This window comes from Meleagris gallopavo, chromosome 16 (genome assembly GCF_905368555.1).
Source record: "Meleagris gallopavo chromosome 16, MGAL_WU_HG_1.1, whole genome shotgun sequence".
Classification (NCBI taxonomy): Eukaryota; Metazoa; Chordata; class Aves; order Galliformes; family Phasianidae; genus Meleagris; species Meleagris gallopavo.
In genome coordinates this window covers 58,593-76,700 of record NC_139419.1, presented here as the reverse complement: position 1 = coordinate 76,700, position 18,108 = coordinate 58,593, and the positions used below count along the sequence as shown (strand labels likewise).

At 38.4% G+C, this 18,108-nt stretch overlaps 2 protein-coding genes across 3 annotated transcripts; both read left to right on the top strand.

Moving 5' to 3' along the window:
- Positions 1–5,754: 5,754 nt before the first annotated feature.
- RSL1D1 (ribosomal L1 domain containing 1) lies at positions 5,755–11,074 on the top strand. The gene is made up of 9 exons (XM_010719720.4): positions 5,755–5,860; positions 5,928–6,067; positions 6,281–6,419; positions 6,973–7,121; positions 7,244–7,345; positions 7,934–8,027; positions 8,113–8,238; positions 8,995–9,198; positions 10,561–11,074. Exons 1-9 carry the CDS (start codon positions 5,825–5,827, stop codon positions 10,897–10,899), a joined length of 1,329 nt encoding a protein of 442 aa, XP_010718022.1. The 5' UTR covers positions 5,755–5,824; the 3' UTR covers positions 10,900–11,074.
- Positions 11,075–13,021: 1,947 nt separating this feature from the next.
- LOC116217255 (transmembrane protein 238-like) lies at positions 13,022–17,645 on the top strand. 2 transcript variants are annotated; one of them, XM_085237668.1, is made up of 3 exons: positions 13,022–13,304; positions 13,445–13,535; positions 15,854–17,645. In XM_085237668.1, exons 1-3 carry the CDS (start codon positions 13,138–13,140, stop codon positions 15,965–15,967), a joined length of 372 nt encoding a protein of 123 aa, XP_085093794.1. In that variant the 5' UTR covers positions 13,022–13,137; the 3' UTR covers positions 15,968–17,645. The 2 variants fall into 2 exon arrangements, with proteins under 2 accessions (XP_085093794.1, XP_085093793.1); XM_085237667.1 differs by having other exon boundaries at positions 13,038–13,535.
- The last annotated feature ends 463 nt before the right edge of the window (positions 17,646–18,108 follow it).

The window sequence follows — 18,108 nt, the reverse complement described above, 5'->3', positions numbered from 1 at the left end:
ATATAGGAGGGTCAGAGTCAATCATAGTCTGTAAACTTTTGCATATCAAAAAGCAAAGTAAGGACAGGTGACTGTTTTCCTGGGAAATTAGAAGTGAAACTGGTTCAGCATAAATCTTACTCTCAGTACAACCTGAAGGAGCTGCAGAATTAAACCCTATTCAGCTGCACTGTTAAAGTGGACTGTCTACAATTGCTATCCTGATTCTAATGATCAGGATGAAAGCTGATTTTTTTTTTTTTTTTTTTTTTAATTTTCCAGAGTATTAGTAGGAAGTAGTAAAAGGTATATTCAGAGCTTCTTCAGAAGGCCTTGAACACTTTCAGTTGTATAATCGTGACAAGCCCACCCCTTCTCCCAAAAGTTCACTGTCAAGTGACTGTATCTGAATTTACAGAACTCAGAACTGAAACAGATATACCCTTTTGGGGTTTTTTGGTTTGGGGTTTTTTTTTGTTGTTTTTTTGGGTTTTTTTTTTTTTTTTTGATTGTTTTTTTGTTTTGTTTCTTTGTAACTGTGGAATTCCCATTCATTTCACTTACAGCTACATTGTATGGACAGAAGAAGTTATTGTCCTTCAGTTTCATATGAGTACACTTGTAGCTACCGTAATGCATGGAATTGAAATAAATTTTATTATGTCTGCAAATCTCTGGGCTTTTTTTTTTTTTTGTAGATCAGAGTTTAAAAGTACCTTTTTTCCCCCCCTATTAAGTTAACCAAAACCATCGTTAGTTTAAGAAATAAGGAATTAAGAAATTAAAAACCAAGGAAAATTACTCTTGTTCTTATTCTGGATTAATTTAAGATTTCTACAAGTCTTGTATTTCTTTCTTGAAGCAAGGTCGTAAATTTAAAATTTACTACTATTAGTGGAGAATATGTAATTCCTAAATTGCTAGACCTCTTAATTTTTTTTTGTTGTTGTTGTTCAAATGCATTTCAAGACTTATGTGATGCTCCAGTGGAATTTTTCTCTTCACAGTAAACTTAGTGAGGATTTGTAAAACTTCATTATATTTAGGCTGGAATTAGTATTTATTATCAAAATGAAAAATTATCTGGTGGGTTTAAGTGCTAGTAGATAACATCTCTTAGCATTTCCGTAACTCATCTAGAGCATTTGATTATCACTTCCATAAATGCAGTTAACATCACCTCACCTGGAAAGGAAACTTAAATTATTTCAAGTTCATTAACAGAACCTACATTTTGCAATTAGATTTACTAAGTTGTGTTAAGTTTATACTTGAGAATAAAATACTTACACTCTATAACATATTGATATGAAAACGTATAGATCTATGAAAATTGCCTGCATTTTAAATAGAGGATATAATAGTACACTATATTTGAATAATTACAGATTCAGACTTTTTCATTACACCTCCATTCTACGTTTTATAGACTCGTTTTTTACAATTACTGAGTTCAGCTAGATGTAGAGGAAAGGGGGAAAAGTGCAGCTTTGCTTGAAATAATTGCTAGCTGCTGATTCCTTGATGTAATTATTTTTTTTAATTACTGTTTTGAGCACTTCCTTTTATCAAAATCTATATGCTGCTTTGAAGATGGAAAAAGAAAAAAAAAATCAGGAACTGCACACACAATGTAAAAAATAAAAATTAAAAAAAAAAAAAAAAAGGCACGCAAACAAAAAAAGTTGGACTAAAGCTACAGGCAACCCTAGGACTACTGGCACTGCAGCTTTGCTATTATCTATGATACCAGCAGAGTATTCCTGGGTCCTGGGCTGTAACTTATACCAGCAAAACTGTGAAGAAGTTTCTGCAGGAAGGAAGGAAGGAGGATTTCAGTTTTTTCCCCCAGTACAATTGCATTTACAGCAGCACCTTTCTGTGCAGTGCAGTAATAATCAGGATTGCAGCTATTTTCCCTGATTACTGGCCAAAGTTTATAGTATAGATATGGCTTCAAGGTACAGCAATGATGTAACTTACAAAAACAAATGACAACAATGTAAATTAAGACCCTGTTTGTCATTTAAATGAAAGTCTTGATATATGTAACAATTATTAAATGTTAAAGTGTGCAGCTGTACTAATTAATTTGCAGCACAAAAATTACTTGTTTCTATATCTCGCAAGAAGTAAAGGACACTAAATGGAGCGATGAGCACAGCCATCAGTTGACTAGCATAGCCATCACCCATCTACCTGAAATCATTCCAGCTACCTTGGACATCTTTGCAGACAGTTGGGAACTAATATACAAACACATGATGGTGCTGATTTCCTGAGACATTTGTTCTGGGAGTAAACTGCATTCTTAAACAGTAAGCTATTGATGACGGTATAATAGTGTTGTAAGAAAAATGGGTGCTCTAAAGAAGCTTATCCATGCAGATACTTGCTGATTGTGAACTTTATGCCCCTGTACAAATGTTTTTCATGGCATAAAGGCCCAGCAAAGATTGCTCAACTGAAGAATCTCTGGTTTAGACCAATTATGGTACCAGTCCATACAAACTTTTAATTATGAGAAATGTGTTTTTATAAGTGTTTATTAATGAATATTACTTAAGAAAAAAAAGATGGTTTCCATTGTCCCAAGTATTTGATTCTGTATTACTCTGGCCTTTTTGTTCTTAATACAGAGTGTTTGAATGATGATGTTATAGCAGATGAAATGTACTCCAGAAAAGACTGTCGTCTTCCTGAACTGAAACTTAAAGGCTCTTACTTATTCTGCTGTTTTTGTAACCCTACAGAGGATTTGCTAAAGAAAAATATACCAACAAAACTGGAGTTACTATTGAAGATTTTATATTGTGGACCTGTTTATTTCCTTGTGTTTATTTTAATACACTATAACTGTAACAAAATCTTTCTTTTCCTCTGAAGAAATGCTAGAAAGTAGTCTAGTCTTAATATAAAATGGAAATTTATGTTAATGAAAGTGAAATCTGTTGTGCATATATGTAGCTTCTAATAACACTTAGCTTTCATCAAAGTCTCAACTTCCAGTGTAAGTTGGATTTTTCTACATCTCACTTCAGTTAACTATACAGACACCAAAAAAAAGGATACATGCTTCTGAATAAGAAAAGTAATAGATGATAGACAAACTGCCGGATGAAAAGAATGTACTTGAGACTGAGTTCTTGTCATTTGTTAAGCCTGTAGAACTGATGATAGGCAAAGGATTTAAAAAAAAAAAAAAAAAATGTACAGCTTGTGTCATGAAGACAGGTGCCTCCCTTCTCCTGAAACAATAGTTCTTTAATAACTTGGCATGTAAGCATCCATCTAGCTGGCAGTTAATTAAATTATAGCTAGATGCTTACGCAGAAGAACACAATCTAAAGAACACTGAACTCCAGAAGTAGCAGGGGGATCCTCTTTTTAAGTCTCTATAAAGTGTACTTGTTCTTTTGCTTGTTTTGTTGTTTTTGTTTTTTAATTTCTGTATTCTTTGTGCTGCTTTTGTTGCAAGAAGTATACTTTATAAAGTGAGATCTAGGATTTTTACATCTGCCATCTGATAAGCTGGAGGAACACAAGCCTGATATTGGAACTTTTGGAATGCACAGTAGAACAATCTTAAACCTCAAAGATCTGTTAGCAGCAGAAATAATTGCTGCTTGTACATCTCCTTTGCCAGGACAAAATATAAAATTAGGGTTATGTAGAAATACTGTCTTATTTAGCAACATTTAAGTAATAATGCAGAACGGCTGGCAAGCATGTAATTTTAAATCATTAAATCATTTGCGTAAGCGTGACATGACAGAAAAAAATACACACATTTGTAAGCAGAGACCTAAACTGACAGCTACAGCAGAGCATGTTTAGTGCGCAGGGACAACATATGCAAAAGTAATATTTAATTTCCTTTAGAAATTGAGTAACTGTGAATTTGCCAAACTAAAAGTATGCCCATTATAGTTTATACCCATTGCATGCAACTCATGTACTAAGCTGAAATTGTTCATAGCCAGGGATTAACTTATTTTTCCATGACAACTCTATTAACTATATTAAACACCTTTCAAGAGAAAATGGTCCTACTAAGTTGGTTAAACTGTATCTTCTGAAATTTTCATCAGACTAAAAAAGTTGTGGAAAAAAATGTGTTTGGTTGAGACTGAAATGTGAGAATTTTTAATTTGAGTCATTAATAATAGTAACTCAAAAGTGACATAACAGTCCCTTTATCTTAATAATGCTATGTTGGCTTGGTACAGTCAGGCTTCAAACACACTTCATTCACCTCTTACAATAGAAGTCTAGCTTATTTTCAAAGAGTCATCTTTTCTGTTTTATTTTAACATCACACAAAAATATGTTGATGGTTTATTAAGTCAGCTAAAAAAAATTGCAAGGCCTGTGCAGAGATAGGAAAAAGGGTAATATAATTATCAGATTATAAAACACCACTGCTAGCATCACAGTATGCATAAATCCTAGCAATGCTAAGAAGATTTTAATGTCTGCCTGATTACATACTCTTCAATAACTTCTCTAATTTACACTTCATACAACAACTACACAGCAACCATTTATGCTACTTGTCCAAAAATCACACAGTAGAAAGGCAAAACTTCCATTTTCAGGGATTTTTTTTCACTAGTATCAATCAGTATATGACTTATCTACAGCAACTTACATTAAGTCAAACTGTGCAATCTTCTACTTTCTGTATGCCTGTGACATTACAAACCATGAAGATGCAACTAAGCAATGCTAAAGCTGCTACCAAAGGTTGTCACCAACACTGGAGAAGCCTTGAAGCCACTGTGAATGCTACCAGCAGAGTGAAAATATTATTACATAAATGAGCTTTTCTTGACTAGGGTATTTTAATTCCTTTCTCAGCACAGTGAGCATGTAGAAAATTATGCTGATACATGAAGGAATAAAGCCATAAATAAAGCCACTAGGTGGCATAAGCATTTCACAGCTAAGCTGTTTACAATTAGTCAGTTAATACATTTCTAAACTGGAAAAGAGATGCAGTAGTTCTACCTTTTCTGTTCACAGATAAGGAATAAGTGGTTTTATGTGTCATAATCAATGGTGACCTCAGCTGCAGTGACAAGGAAATAGTGGAATTTGAGATTCTGAGAGGTGTGAGGAAGATGAGCAGCAGAGAAGAGATTCTGGAATTTATGAGGGAGATTTTGGCAACCAGGAGGTGGGGTCTCATTAGAGGCAACTCTGAAAGGCAAAGGTGCTCCAAAAAGCTGGCGGCAGAGCTGTGAAGACAACCTCTTCAAATTGTAATGGAAGCACTCTCTCACACTGGAAAACAAGCAAATCTATCAAGAGATTGGCTTGGCTAAATAGGGACCTTACAGCTGCACTCCAGTGCAAAAGGTCAGTAACACAGGTAAAACCAGGTAAGCCAAGGACAGGCTGCAAAGAAGGAACCTAGAAACGTTGCTCAGGCATGTAGGCATTGCCACAGGAGAAAGGCTCACCTAGAGTCTAGAGTTGAAGGTATCTGGGGCCATCAAGGTCAACAGTTTCTAATGCTGTGAAAGGAAACTGAGAAAGGTTCCAAGGACTGGAGAGCAACAAATGTTCCACACGCTCAAAGATACACAAGAGGGCAATCTAGGAGTAACAGAGCAGTGGGATCTAAAATAAAGATAACGACTTGTACTCCATCTGAAGACTACCACAAGCGGCATACCACTGACACCAGCACCCAGACCAGCAGCGGAAGGAATCTCGCCCACACCCGCCCCGCCCCCACGCGACGGAAGGCCATTGCCTGCGGAAGGGGCGGGCAGGCCGCAGTCGTGCCCGGAAAGGGGCAGTGCGCAGGCGCGGCGGCCGCACGTGTGCCGGTGGAGCCATGGCGAAGGGGCAGCAGAAGCTGGAGCGTGGGCAGGTGCTGAGGGGTGGCGGACTGGGCTCGGCTCGGCTCGATTCGATTCCGGCTGTTACTGTTGTTGCAGGTGAGGAAGGCGGTGGAGGCTCTCCTGGCTTTCGCGAGAAGCAAGGCTAAGGGAGACGCGCTGCTCCTTAACGAGAACGAGAGCGTGCACCTCCTGGTGACGGTCTGGAAGATCCCACGCGTGGCTCAAGTAATCAAAATGTAAGAAACGTGCCTTTGGCCCGGAGGCTGCGGGAGTGCTCGTGTCCTTTGACTAGGGGGGGAGCGCTGTGCGGGTTGTGGGCTTGAAGAGTCTGAGCGCCGCGGCCCCGTCCTGGCACCTCCCGGGCTGGCTCAGCGCTGCCGCCCGCAGCAGTGTAGACCTCGTTCTGCAAGACGCTTTTGCCTCCTTTCTGTCTCATGTTCTTATTGTAGACCACTGCCCCATGGCATTCGAGCAGAAACAGCTGAGGTGTGCCTGTTCACGAAGGATGAACCAGATCTGTCTGCAGAACAGACAGAAAGTCTTTACAGGAAACTTCTAACCCAGAATGGAATCACGAGTGTTAGCCAGGTAAGGGAGGTGATGATGCAGTGCAGTATTGCTGTGTTTATCTTGTACCAGCAAAAAGGGAAATTGTTTTCTTTCCTGCTATTTAATATTCTAAATTCAGTGGTTCCAAGTTAATCTCGCAGAAGATTTTTCTGAGTATTCAAACTGTTCATTTTTCAAACTACAGAATTTATTCAGGATAACTTAAAATTATATCTGTAGCATTCGGCTTAATTGTTAGATAAATGCTAAGTATTGGATTTGAACTTTTTCAGTTTTGCTTACAATGCAGAATATTCAAGCCCTTTGCAGCTAGATTGAGTCACTTATACAACTATTTATCTAAGTTTAGATGTTGCTATGTGTTCTAGTTCTGTTTGGTGATACTGCGCAAGGGATCTGTGTTGTCTGATTCTTAAAGTTGAAAACCAGTGTGTCCTTTTTCTATTGATTGTCTTCAACGTTCTAAAACATGTATAATTGTTAGTTAAGACAAGTTAATTATGTGCAGTTATAAGAAGTATTCAATGCTGTGTTTGCTGTGTTTTCAACTAGACTGTTATTTTTGTTGTAGGTCATCTCCTACAAAACTCTCAAAAAAGAGTATAAACCTTTTGAAGCAAAGCGTCGCCTCCTGAACAGATTTGATCTCTTTCTGTCTGATGACCGAATCAGAAGGCTCTTGCCCTCGCATCTAGGAAAACACTTCTATGAAAAGAAAAAGTTGGTCCTAAAATTCTGTATATCCATTTTGAATTATTATTTTTTAAAGATTTGATTATTCTACTGAAGGTTTGCTAGTTTGCTTGTTTAACTCTTGTTCCCTTCACTTTTTTTCTTTTTAGGGCACCTTTATCAGTAAACTTGAAAGCCAAAAATCTTGCTAAGGAGCTACAAAAGCATATTCAGGGTACTATACTACCAGTTACCAACAAAGGGTGCTGTTAGTAAGTATGAACAGCTTAATACTGTGCATGAAGAGCTATTATACCTTAACTGTAGGAATTCTGAGTTATTTCAGCCATTCACTTGAACAGTGGGTGAAGGGTGAGCATTCTAGGTATGGGTCATTTTGAACCTTAAGTTGTATAAAGAGACTCGTAATTCTATTTACCAAGAAGTACTGTAAAGTTGGGTTTTTTTTTCTGTATAGTTAAGGAATTTCTAGGCAACTATCACTGACAAATAGCACGTATGGTCTTAAAAAATAATAATGATAATTACTGTTTAATTATCTGAAAACTCCTCCCAAAATATTGTACAAGAATTTTTTCATTTATTGTGCATCTAAAATTATGTAAACCTAAATCTACCTCGGCAATATAAGGCAGGAATTGCATTTCATAATGTAAAAAACTTATAATACGTGTAGCTGTTTTGACTTCTACAAAATAATTCTTTAGTAGTCAGCCATCCTATGTGATGGCCAAGATACTTGCAGATAAGTGGGCTTTTTTCATTTTGGGGTATACTTAAGAACAAATAACTTAGTTTTTACTTGGTCACCTATAAATATTCCTCCTTCCTACTTCCAGTACAACACGTATAGGCCACACTGGAATGAAAGCTGATGAGATACTAGACAATATCATTGCAGCAGCTGAGGTGATTGCTAAGAAGCTACCAAAGGTACTGCAGATTCATTGCATCGAATTATGAACAATGTAGCTGCAGCCATGATAGTTCTTACATAATACACGTTTTATGTTTGCAGAATTGGAAAAACGTGAAAGTTCTTCACCTCAAGACGCTTAAATCAGTATCACTTCCAATTTTTACTGCACGAATCTCCAACTTAGATGAGCTTGATAAAGAGCCAAATACCAAGAGAAAACAAGAGGTAACAATTAAAAAAAGTAAAACTTTCCATAAAACTACATTGGAGCCACTAGTTCTTTGGCTTCTTTTTATGCAGTATAGATCTAATGTGTTGGGTTTACAAATCTGAGGAATGGATTGAAGGCAAGTATGGCTACAGATGGGTCAGGCACTCCTGACTATGAGCACTTCCACTACACAGTGGCAAGAAATCATTGAAACTCCCCCAGGAGGTTATAAACCAAACTGAAAATAAGCTGGTTTCTTGTCAACTCAACTGAGATTAATTCTCAGAACTTTTGCTTGAATTCATATTTGCTTATTCATATTTGCTTACTGAAACTACATTCTTTAACATATACATGGATTTAGACCGCGTACATTGTGGCATGTGAATAATTCCCACTCTTAGATATTTGTATCTTATTTTGCAGAGGATGGGTAGGGAGAACTTCATCTACATTTAAAAATAAAAATAGCTATTCTTTTATTTTGAGTTCTGTCTATTACATCTCTGTTTCTAAAACAAATTGGTAGCACATATATACATCTTGAAAACTTTAATCTTTACAGTAATATCATTCATTTATGAGTTTCCCCTGTGCTGAAAGTAACACATCTTTTTTCATATTTTACTTATGGTTGACCAGCCCAGGTCAATTGAAAAACATTTTAATTTGTTGCTAGACTGCATTACTTTTAGACATATGAAAACAATTGTTATATGTTTAGAAATGTTATGGGGATTTGTCTGAGTTGTACTTCAAATTAATTCTAGAAGGAAAAGAAAAAGAAACCAAAGAAGGCAGCTAAAAAGGTGAATTCAATACAGAGTACAGTAACAACTAAAAATAAGGGTGCTGCTGCTACCCAGGAGCTTGTGGTAAAGGAAGAAGTAGTCCAAGAACCAGAGGAACATGCTGATGATGAAGAAATTCCACAACTGGTGCCTATGCAAATAACCAGCCTAGCTGAGTTAAAGGTAATTGTGAGTTTATTATTAAACATATCAATTAAAACTAAATATTTTAAACCATGTAAATAATTTGTCACCAAAGGAACAGTGTGTTTTAACATACTTCAAATGAACTATATTTTCTTAAAAAAAAAATAATAATAATAATAATAACACGAAAGTGAGGTCTGAGTAAATGGGGGGGGTGCTTTGTTTGGTTTTATTTCCTCTTACAAAGAAAGCCAGTGTTTGTCTCTCTGTCTTTTCCTGAATAGCAGCCATTTTGCTTAGCTTATCTAACAGGTCTGAAGTCAGAAGGAATGTTAAAAATGATTGAAGAGGAGCTTGATTCTTTAAGAAATTAAATCAATTTGATTAATTCAAAATTTCTTGTTTAAAAAAAAAAATAATAATTTATTGTATCATCTACCTGTAGTGAAGAACTTGAAAAAACAAATAACATCTTCTCTAGAATAGTTATGTGCAACATTAATGATCACATAATATACACTGAGAGCAGCTTGCACTGAAACAGTGTACATATTTACTGCTGTGAATATTGGAGATAATGAGGACTGTAACGCTAACATGCTTGCAAAACAGCCGAACTTGCATTATTTGTGCCTAAGAAATACCCAGTGGAAAGACAGTGGATGAATGAAACTATAAGGCTTCTAAATTCAACTCAGTTAAATTATGTTTGGGATTGGAGCATAGCCTTAATAGGTATCTGTTCAGGGATGTCTGAATGGATGTCTGCTACTATGATTATGTACAGCCCAACAAAAAAAAAAAAAAATCAGTTTGCTTCAAGCTGCTGTCATGCAGCTGGCCTAGATCAGTTCATGAGATGTGATTGCCGGAGCCCTGGGATGGTTACAGCTGAAGTTGAGTTGGATGAATTGTTCTGAAAGGAGCTCTCTTTCATGAGGGTCATTTGGGAATATCTCTAGGGAATAATATGCCTGGTCCATGCACAAAGCACAGTCAGTCTGTGCATGTGGCTGGATTTTGAATAAGAGCTGTGACTATCAAATCTAATAAGCCCAGACATGTAGCAAGCTTATTTTAGCTCTGCCAACAGAGTAGTTACTGACTTCGTTAGCCAAGAGGGTGAACATCCTTGTATCTGTTCTATTTTCTTTGTAATTATTTTTATACTTTATGTTTTTATATAAACACGGTCTAATTCTGTGTTTTGCCTTCTACTTCTGGCAAGATACGTGAATAAATCATTTGGGCTAAGGAATTGTGTAATCGATAGAAAGCATTTGTCGCTTGTAATGGCTCTTTTAAATCTTTTCAGTAAAAATGTTTGTTATTTGAAAGGATAATATTGCTTGTTTTTTTGTTGTTGTTGTTGTTGTTTTTTGTATGTCTTAATTACAGAAAGAGGAACCAAATCAAAGTCCAGAAAGAAGTGTCAATCTGGTCAATAAAACAAAAGCGACCCTTGGTAAGAGAAAGAAACAATTTCTTGGTCCAGAAACTTCAAAACAAAAAGTTATAGAAGAGCAGGCAGACTTGCAGATGTCACCAAAACAGAAAAAAAACACACAGCTCAGCATGGCAAAGGAAGAAATAAAAGAGCTGGAAAAGACTCCTAAAAAGCCTGAAGCAAAGTCTTTTGCTACACACAAAGCTGGCAAACTAGTACAGTCATCCAAGAAATCTTCCAAAACACCCAAGCAAACAGCCAAGAAAGTGTGCAGGCCACAGTCGTCATGAATGTTGTCTATCTACCGTAACGTTTTATGTAGTTGTTCAATGCTGTCTTTTCATTAATATAAAGTAACATGCCTTCTTTAAGAAACGCTGACCCTAGGAGCTTTTTCTCACTGGCTTAATGATTATTTTTTGTTTCTTTCTAATGGAAGAACAAATAAACACATTATTTTAATTAGCTGTATTTGTTACTTTACATCTTTTCCATCTCAACAACAACAACAAAAAAAGATGCAGCTGTATCTTTCAATTTGAATCTTTTGGTTTCTGTTTCTAGAGCTTGTTGTGTTTGAGCAACATTATTTTTGAAGGATGTCTAGCTGTATGCTTAAGTTCAGCTGCAGAACAGCTCAAAGTTATATTTTTGTTCTTACTGCACAGCCACAGTTTACATGAGCTTTTTCCTCCCACCTGATTTCCACATTCCACATCAGGGGGGTTGTGGAGTCTCCTTCTCTGGAGATATTCAAGTCTCGCCTGGACGCCTACCTGTGCAACGTGGTGTAGGGAACCTGCTTTGGCAGGGGGTTGGTCTCGATGATCTCTAGAGGTCCCTTCCAACCCCTACAATTCTGTGATTGTAGTTCCTTCCTTAATCAACTGTTCTGTTAAGAAACCGTTAAGAAAACTTCTTTTCCAGGGAGAATGACAAAAATAACATATTTATTCATTGAAAGTTCTAGACTTCAATAATCAGTTACATTATTAAAAATACGTTAAATTCTAAGAGCAGGGAGAGTACACTCAGTTTGTTCTTTCTAGTACAAATTCTTGTATACATTTTTCACTTTCTAAATGGAATTAAAGGTGGTGTACTGGTAGCAATGTATTGTGCTTGTTAACAGGTACATGCTTTCACCTAAGACAGAGACTTAGGTATACTTTTTAGAACTCATTCACTATACATTTCTGTAGTACTTTAGTAACTCTATTACATCTTTTGTCTTATTTGCTTTGTATTGTATTTCAATACCATGTATTTTGTTTGATGTTGCAAGAAATAACATTATTACTGAGGCCTAGTAAATAGAGTAACTAGTTTAATCTTTTTTTCCTTTTGATTTCTGCTTGTCTTTCTACAGGTACCTTTTATTGAATAGTGTTGGTAACACAGGCAGGCTCTGATGAGCAGTGATAAGTGAACGAACGAAGTGCTATGATTGAAACAGAGAGTCTGGTCTTACTACAGTAAACCAATTGCAGTCTTTGTCACTGTTATCCTCAGTGGCATCGTTGTAACAAAGATGTAGAAGCTGCTCATGCTCTTAAGTGTGTGCGTCTTTCCCCTGGTCTGGTATTTGTGCTTACTAGTGGCTGCACTATTGAGCAAGTGTTAGAAAAGCCTCCGGAGAGCACGTGCAGGAAAGCCTACGCTTGTATGTAGTTACTGTGCTTGAGTGTTAGAAGGTGGAAAGATGTGTACCAGATCCTTCACTCTCACTAGGTGACCTACAACACACATTGCACCTTTTACAAACCAGTTTCATCTCTGTACTTGTACTTGCTACTTGTTGCCTGCTTGTTACTCTGAAGCTGTGTTCTGACTGCACCTTCTAAGCCAATCTCCTCAAACGTGTACTCTATGCGACTGTCGCATTTTATAACTGTGTTGTGAATATCCTATCCCCTATAGGCTGCCTAATCACTCACACAGGGCTGTCTGGAACGGTACAGCTATGTTCCACCAGCCTCCTTTGGAGCGTGTCCCTTCTGGGCAGAGGTGCCCACACCAAGGCAAAAACCCTCACATCGGGTCACGTCTTGGTGCTGCCCAGCTGGGAGCACCCTTAGCAGTGTCGCATGCTCACCTGCACCAGGAATCAGCAAGGGATGTTTCAACTCCAAAACACTGACAGCTGCTACCGACCATCTTCTCCAACGCTTGCACCAGCTATTCTGCCATTAAGCGAAGCGATGCCCGGGAGACCTCGCAACGGGAGGTCCTTGGCAGGTGAGGGGCAGCGGCCTGACGGAGCGAAAGCCCGATCTAGGCAAAGAGCCTCCGCGAACATGGGGCCAGCACCGCGCTGAGCGCTCAGTACCGGGGGAAAACGCCCGGCATCTGCAGCGCTCCTGAGGGCGCCGTCTTCCCGCCCTCGCTTCAGTGGCGGCGGGGCGCGACGCGGGCGGTTCAGCGAGGGGCGTGGCCCCGCGAGCACAGGTGCGGCCGGAGGGGGCGCGGCCTCGGCCTCCCCCTCAGGTGCGGGCAGCTCGAGGCGGCGGCGCCGTCTCTCTCCCACCATGGCAGCCCCCGGAGGTCTGGGCCGCTGCGTGGCCGCCTTCTGGCTGGCACTGGCCTTCGACGCGGTGGGTTTGGCGGTACTGCTGGCCGGGGTGTTCGCCGACGTGTTCTTCGCCGATTTACTAATCTACGCGGGCGGCATCGGCATCTTCCTCAGCCTCATCTGGTGGGTGTTCTGGTACGCGGGCAACCTGGAGGTGTCGCCAGAGGAGCTGCGCGACGACGTGGGGCTGGCACCGCCCAAGGGTCGTGGGGATAGCGTGCTGCGGGGTTTGGTGCACGGCTTCAGCCTCCGCCTCTCTTCAGTTCTCGGCACCGCGTCTCGCCCCCGCCGCGCCGCCGACCTGGAGCTGCAGCGCGCCCGCGGCCCGCCTCACCACCCAGCCGACGGCAGCAGGCGAGTGGGGGGGGTGCGGCCGGCGGGGGGCCGGGACGGGGCGTGTGCTGCTGGGGGTGGGCACGGCCGGAGAGAGCCGTGCGAGAGAGCTGGGTTGGGGGAAAATCGGTCATTTGTGTCCGGGAACGCAAGAAATCCTCTCGCCTCGTCCTGAACTTATGAAAAGTAATAATAACAAAAACTTGTTATGTTAATCCCCGTTGGTCCGTTAGGGGAAAAAAAAAGTTGATTCTAAAATAATGGAAATTGAAAAAGTGTCCTGAAATTGCTTACACACAGAATCAAAGAATTGTAGGGGTTGGAACCTCTAGAGATCGTGGAGTCCAACCCCTCTGCAAAACAGGCTCTCCGCAGCAGGCTAAGATGTCTCAAAATCAAACAGACCAGCACGAAGGACAGCCATAAATCTATGGGTCCCTATGAGATGCATCACAGAGTTGTGAGGAAATTGGCTGATATAGTTGCCAAGTCACTCTCAGTGATATTTGAGAAGTTGTAACAATTAGGTGAAGACCTTGATGACTGGAAGAAAGGCAGTGTTACACCTGTTTTTAAGAAGGGTAAAAAGAATAACCCCGGGAACTATCGACCTGTCAGTCTCACCTCTGTGCTAGAAAAGATCATGGAGCAGATCCTCCTAGAAGCTTTGCTGTGGTGATAGAACAGGGGGAAATGGCTTGAAGTTTAAAGAGGGTAGATTTATGTTGGCTGTAAGGAAAAAGTCTTTTTTCTTACAAGAAAGTAGGACGGTACACTGGTAGCACTGGAACAGGTTGCCCAGTGTTGTGGTTGATGCCCCAGACTTTCAAGGTGAGGGTGGATCAGGCCCTGGGCAACTTGTTTGGACTGCACATTGCAGCTCAAGCCTTGTCCATTGCAGGGGAGTTGGACGAGATGACCTTTAAAGGTCCCTTTCCAACTCTAAGGATACTATAATTCTATGAAATAAAGTATGCATGAGCATGAAGAATTTGGCATGTCGACCTTGGAAGATCTGTCATATGGCAGGATACCAAGGCTGCGGTCCTGAACTGATCTTCACTGCTGCTGTACTGCTGACAACAATTTGAAATGTGAGGTAACAAATAGCCATAAAGCACTACCCACTAGAACTCCTGTGAGGAAGGAAGCTCATGCTCTACCAACACAAAATACTCCTCTTGTTGCAAACAGAAAAAAAAAAAAGTGAAATACCAGCTGGAATGTATCTTGGAGGCAGAGTTACAACAGATAGTTCAAAACTCATAAAGAATTCATAGCTGAGCTACTTGTCACTGTGAACCTCAGTCATCTCAAGAATATGGCTACTATTGAGTCTGCAAAGGAAATGTCAGAGTCCAGCTTCAAACATCATTTGAAGAATCACTGAAGCCTTGAAAACATTCCTGGCCTTTTTGCACACTTAGCACATTTATTTAAGAAGGAAAGTATACGGAGGGGGAAAAAAGTCAAACTTGCTATACTTAATATACTGGCCATTACAAAAGCTTCCTGATCAATTAACTTGAAATTACACGTATAAGAAGTCTGAATGTTCAGGAGAAGTGCAATGAACTGTTGTTGCTTTAATAAGGAAGCTTGTTCTTTATAGAAACTAATTTAAGCATTTTTTGTCACTTGGTTCTTGTGATTACTAGTTTTGCTGTGTTGGTTTTTTTTTTCTTGTTCAAGGTAAGTGAAATACTACAAGCTGTTTTGATTTTTTTTTTTTTTTTAAGATATGTAGTAGAAATGGGTGAGAAGGGTGAGAAATCTTAAGGTATGAAGTGAGTTATATTGAAGGAATAATGAGTAGGGTTCTTGAGTCTGAAAGGAGAAGCAGAGTATAAAATATTCAAGTCCATCTACAGAGTCATAAATGGTATCAAAATGTGCATAAGGAACAATTATTTATTACCCCTCTAATGATAAAGCAGGTATCAAAGAGTTGTTGCATGTTTGACATAGTATAAAGTGACAGATAAAAATTTAGACTCAAAAAGCTACAAGGAAAACAGAAGTGACACAAAGATGTTATGCTCCATTTGGACAAGACCTGGGTCAGTAAGTGGAATTTGAGATAATATCTCAAAGAGATAATGTTTGCATGCTGTGATTTTATGCTTTTAACATCCACACTTGGTCACCGTTGGAGATGAGCTGTTGATGTGTTTTTTTATTTTTTTATTTTATTTTATTTTTTTTCATGTGTGGGATCCAATTGGCTGTTAAACATGCGGAAAAGGACTTTTAAGACTGATTTCAAGGTATGGTTTAAAGTTTTATATGGCTGTTTTAAGCTACTTTGGAGTAACCATTTCTTAATGTATTATCTTCAGGATCTGCTGAAGACAAGCCTGTTGAAGTTACTGCCTCTAAAAGAGGTGAAACTGCTACAATTATGGAAGGAGAAATCCGTATTCCATGCAATAAGATTCTTTCATATGGAATAATTTCTGCAATCCCAGTGGACTTTATATGAAGTGGATGCATAGACCTATATCTCTATATCTCTACCAAATGCACCTATTTCAGTGTTGGATCACATCTGGTTTTTTTTTTTGTTGTTGTTATTTGTTTTTGTTTGTTTGTTTTATCATTATGAAACTTAAATTTGATTTTCCAAGAAGTGAGAACTAAAAAGGAAACCAACCCAATCCACAGAAAAAAATAACTGCAGCATGTTGTACATAAATATCTTTCATAATGACCCAGGAATGTTTGGATAAAAAGCTCTTGCACAATGAAAAGCTTTTGCACTGTTTTCTAAGGTCTGGAAGTTAAACTCACTGTGAATTTTATATGATGTCAGTGCAATACTTTTATTTGTAAGGGTGCTTTTAAAATACCTGTGTAAAACTACTGGTGCAAAGTTATGAATGCAGAAGTTGTTAATAGTGTAAATACAAGATTTACAGTGACTCCTATGAAGTTTCATAATTATTTGGGAATAGCTTGGAATTTGAGGTTTTATAAGTACAGAAGTAAAAATAGTGATGTTGGCATTCCAATTCTTTCTTCATAGTTACATATAATGTAATATGATAAGAGGAGGCTTTTGAATTCAGTTATGATGCAATAACTTTTTCTAATGCTGAAGCATAAAAAAAAAACTGTAGACTGAAAAGCACTCTGATGCTTTACCAAATTTGTATGTAGATGCAACTGAAATTAGAAGAAGCATGTATAAAAGATTAATATTAAAGTTAATGATATCTAAAACTCATGTATGCGATAAATGTTTGTGTTCCTCTGTTTCTGCACTAACACAAAGAGTTTGAGACCGCCATTGGCATTTATGGTAGGCTTTGCACTTTTAATGCATGATTGTTTTTATGCTGTACCTTATTGAATACAAGAGGTGGATTTAACAAGAGAGTTTACTCAGAATACTGTGGCCGCATTTTCTCGTGAGCCCATTAAATATCTTTCAATGCTCTCTTGAAAATGACTGGACTAACTTCTATGTGCATTCTATTTCTTTAAATATTTTCCAAATGCTGTCAGTCTTTTAATAAGTTCACATAGACACTAGATGTGGAAATCCATAATTTCTTTACTAAATGCAGATGTTAGGAGTTAGAGCTGTATCCTCCTTTTAGAGAACTGCAATGTGACACCACTATTTTTATTACAGTGGTCTGATTAAAAAAAAACCAAAACCCTCCTCCCTAAAACCTACATATCATGGTTTCAGTGTCTTTTCCAAGACAATTTTTCATTTCTCTGTTCTGAAAAGTTATTTTTCCTGACTTACCTGTAGCTTCAATTGTTAAACTGAGTTTTGAGATGTAAAATGTCTAGTGAGTAGAATAGCAGCTATAAATTAACCCAAAACTTGTGCAGCCATTCGCGTACTAGCTCTGATGACAGTTTTCTCTAATTTAGTGTTGCAGTTATAATTATCAAAGTAAATTGAGTAGGACTTTTTACTGCATGTTACAACGAATCTTCTATACAGTATCAGATTCTTAGTGATTGTGATAGATGGTTGTTAGAATGACATTTGGCTGCAGAGAGTGTCGCTCTAATTATTTGAGATTCAAATGTTTACAATTATGAACAGTATGTACAATTTCATTTTAAATATAGGAGCGGGCACATAAAAAAATAAAGATTGTGTGTTCTTCATAGAGGAGTATCATGATGTTACTAATGATGTATATCTAAACAAAGAGGTAAAAAGTACTTGCTGTGGAGCAGTGCCATTATAAGCTATGATTTTTTTTTTTATATATAAAATAGTTGCTCTGTCATGCAGCCTATTGTTTGCGTTCTGCATAACAAAGATTAATACTAAATAGAAGCTGGCAACTCGATTGTTAGCAGTTAAACATTAACAGATGTTTAGTGTTATCTTAGTTTCCTGGTGTCCCCGTCAGTTGTAGCTCAATGCAGCACAAAGTCCATGCGAGGAACACTTACATTGTTGATTACAAAGAACTTACACGCACATAGGAGTGTGTGTAATTGCAGGCTTTACACAGCTTTATGTCTAGATTCCCTCAGACCCAAAGGCCAGTCTCTGCACTGTTCAAATACAGCCAAAGTTTCCTGTAACCAAGTTTCAGCTTTGTGTTGCTTATACAGGATT

Excerpts from the sequence above, each read along its gene's own strand:
- RSL1D1 (XM_010719720.4), top strand. The coding sequence starts at position 5,825 with ATGGCGAAGGGGCAGCAGAAGCTGGAGCGTGGGCAG. Across the intron at positions 7,122-7,243 it reads CACTTCTATGAAAAGAAAAA|GGCACCTTTATCAGTAAACT; the intron begins GTTGGTCCTAAA and ends TTTTCTTTTTAG. Across the intron at positions 8,239-8,994 it reads ATACCAAGAGAAAACAAGAG|AAGGAAAAGAAAAAGAAACC; the intron begins GTAACAATTAAA and ends AATTAATTCTAG.
- LOC116217255 (XM_085237667.1), top strand. The coding sequence starts at position 13,138 with ATGGCAGCCCCCGGAGGTCTGGGCCGCTGCGTGGCCGCCTTCTGGCTG.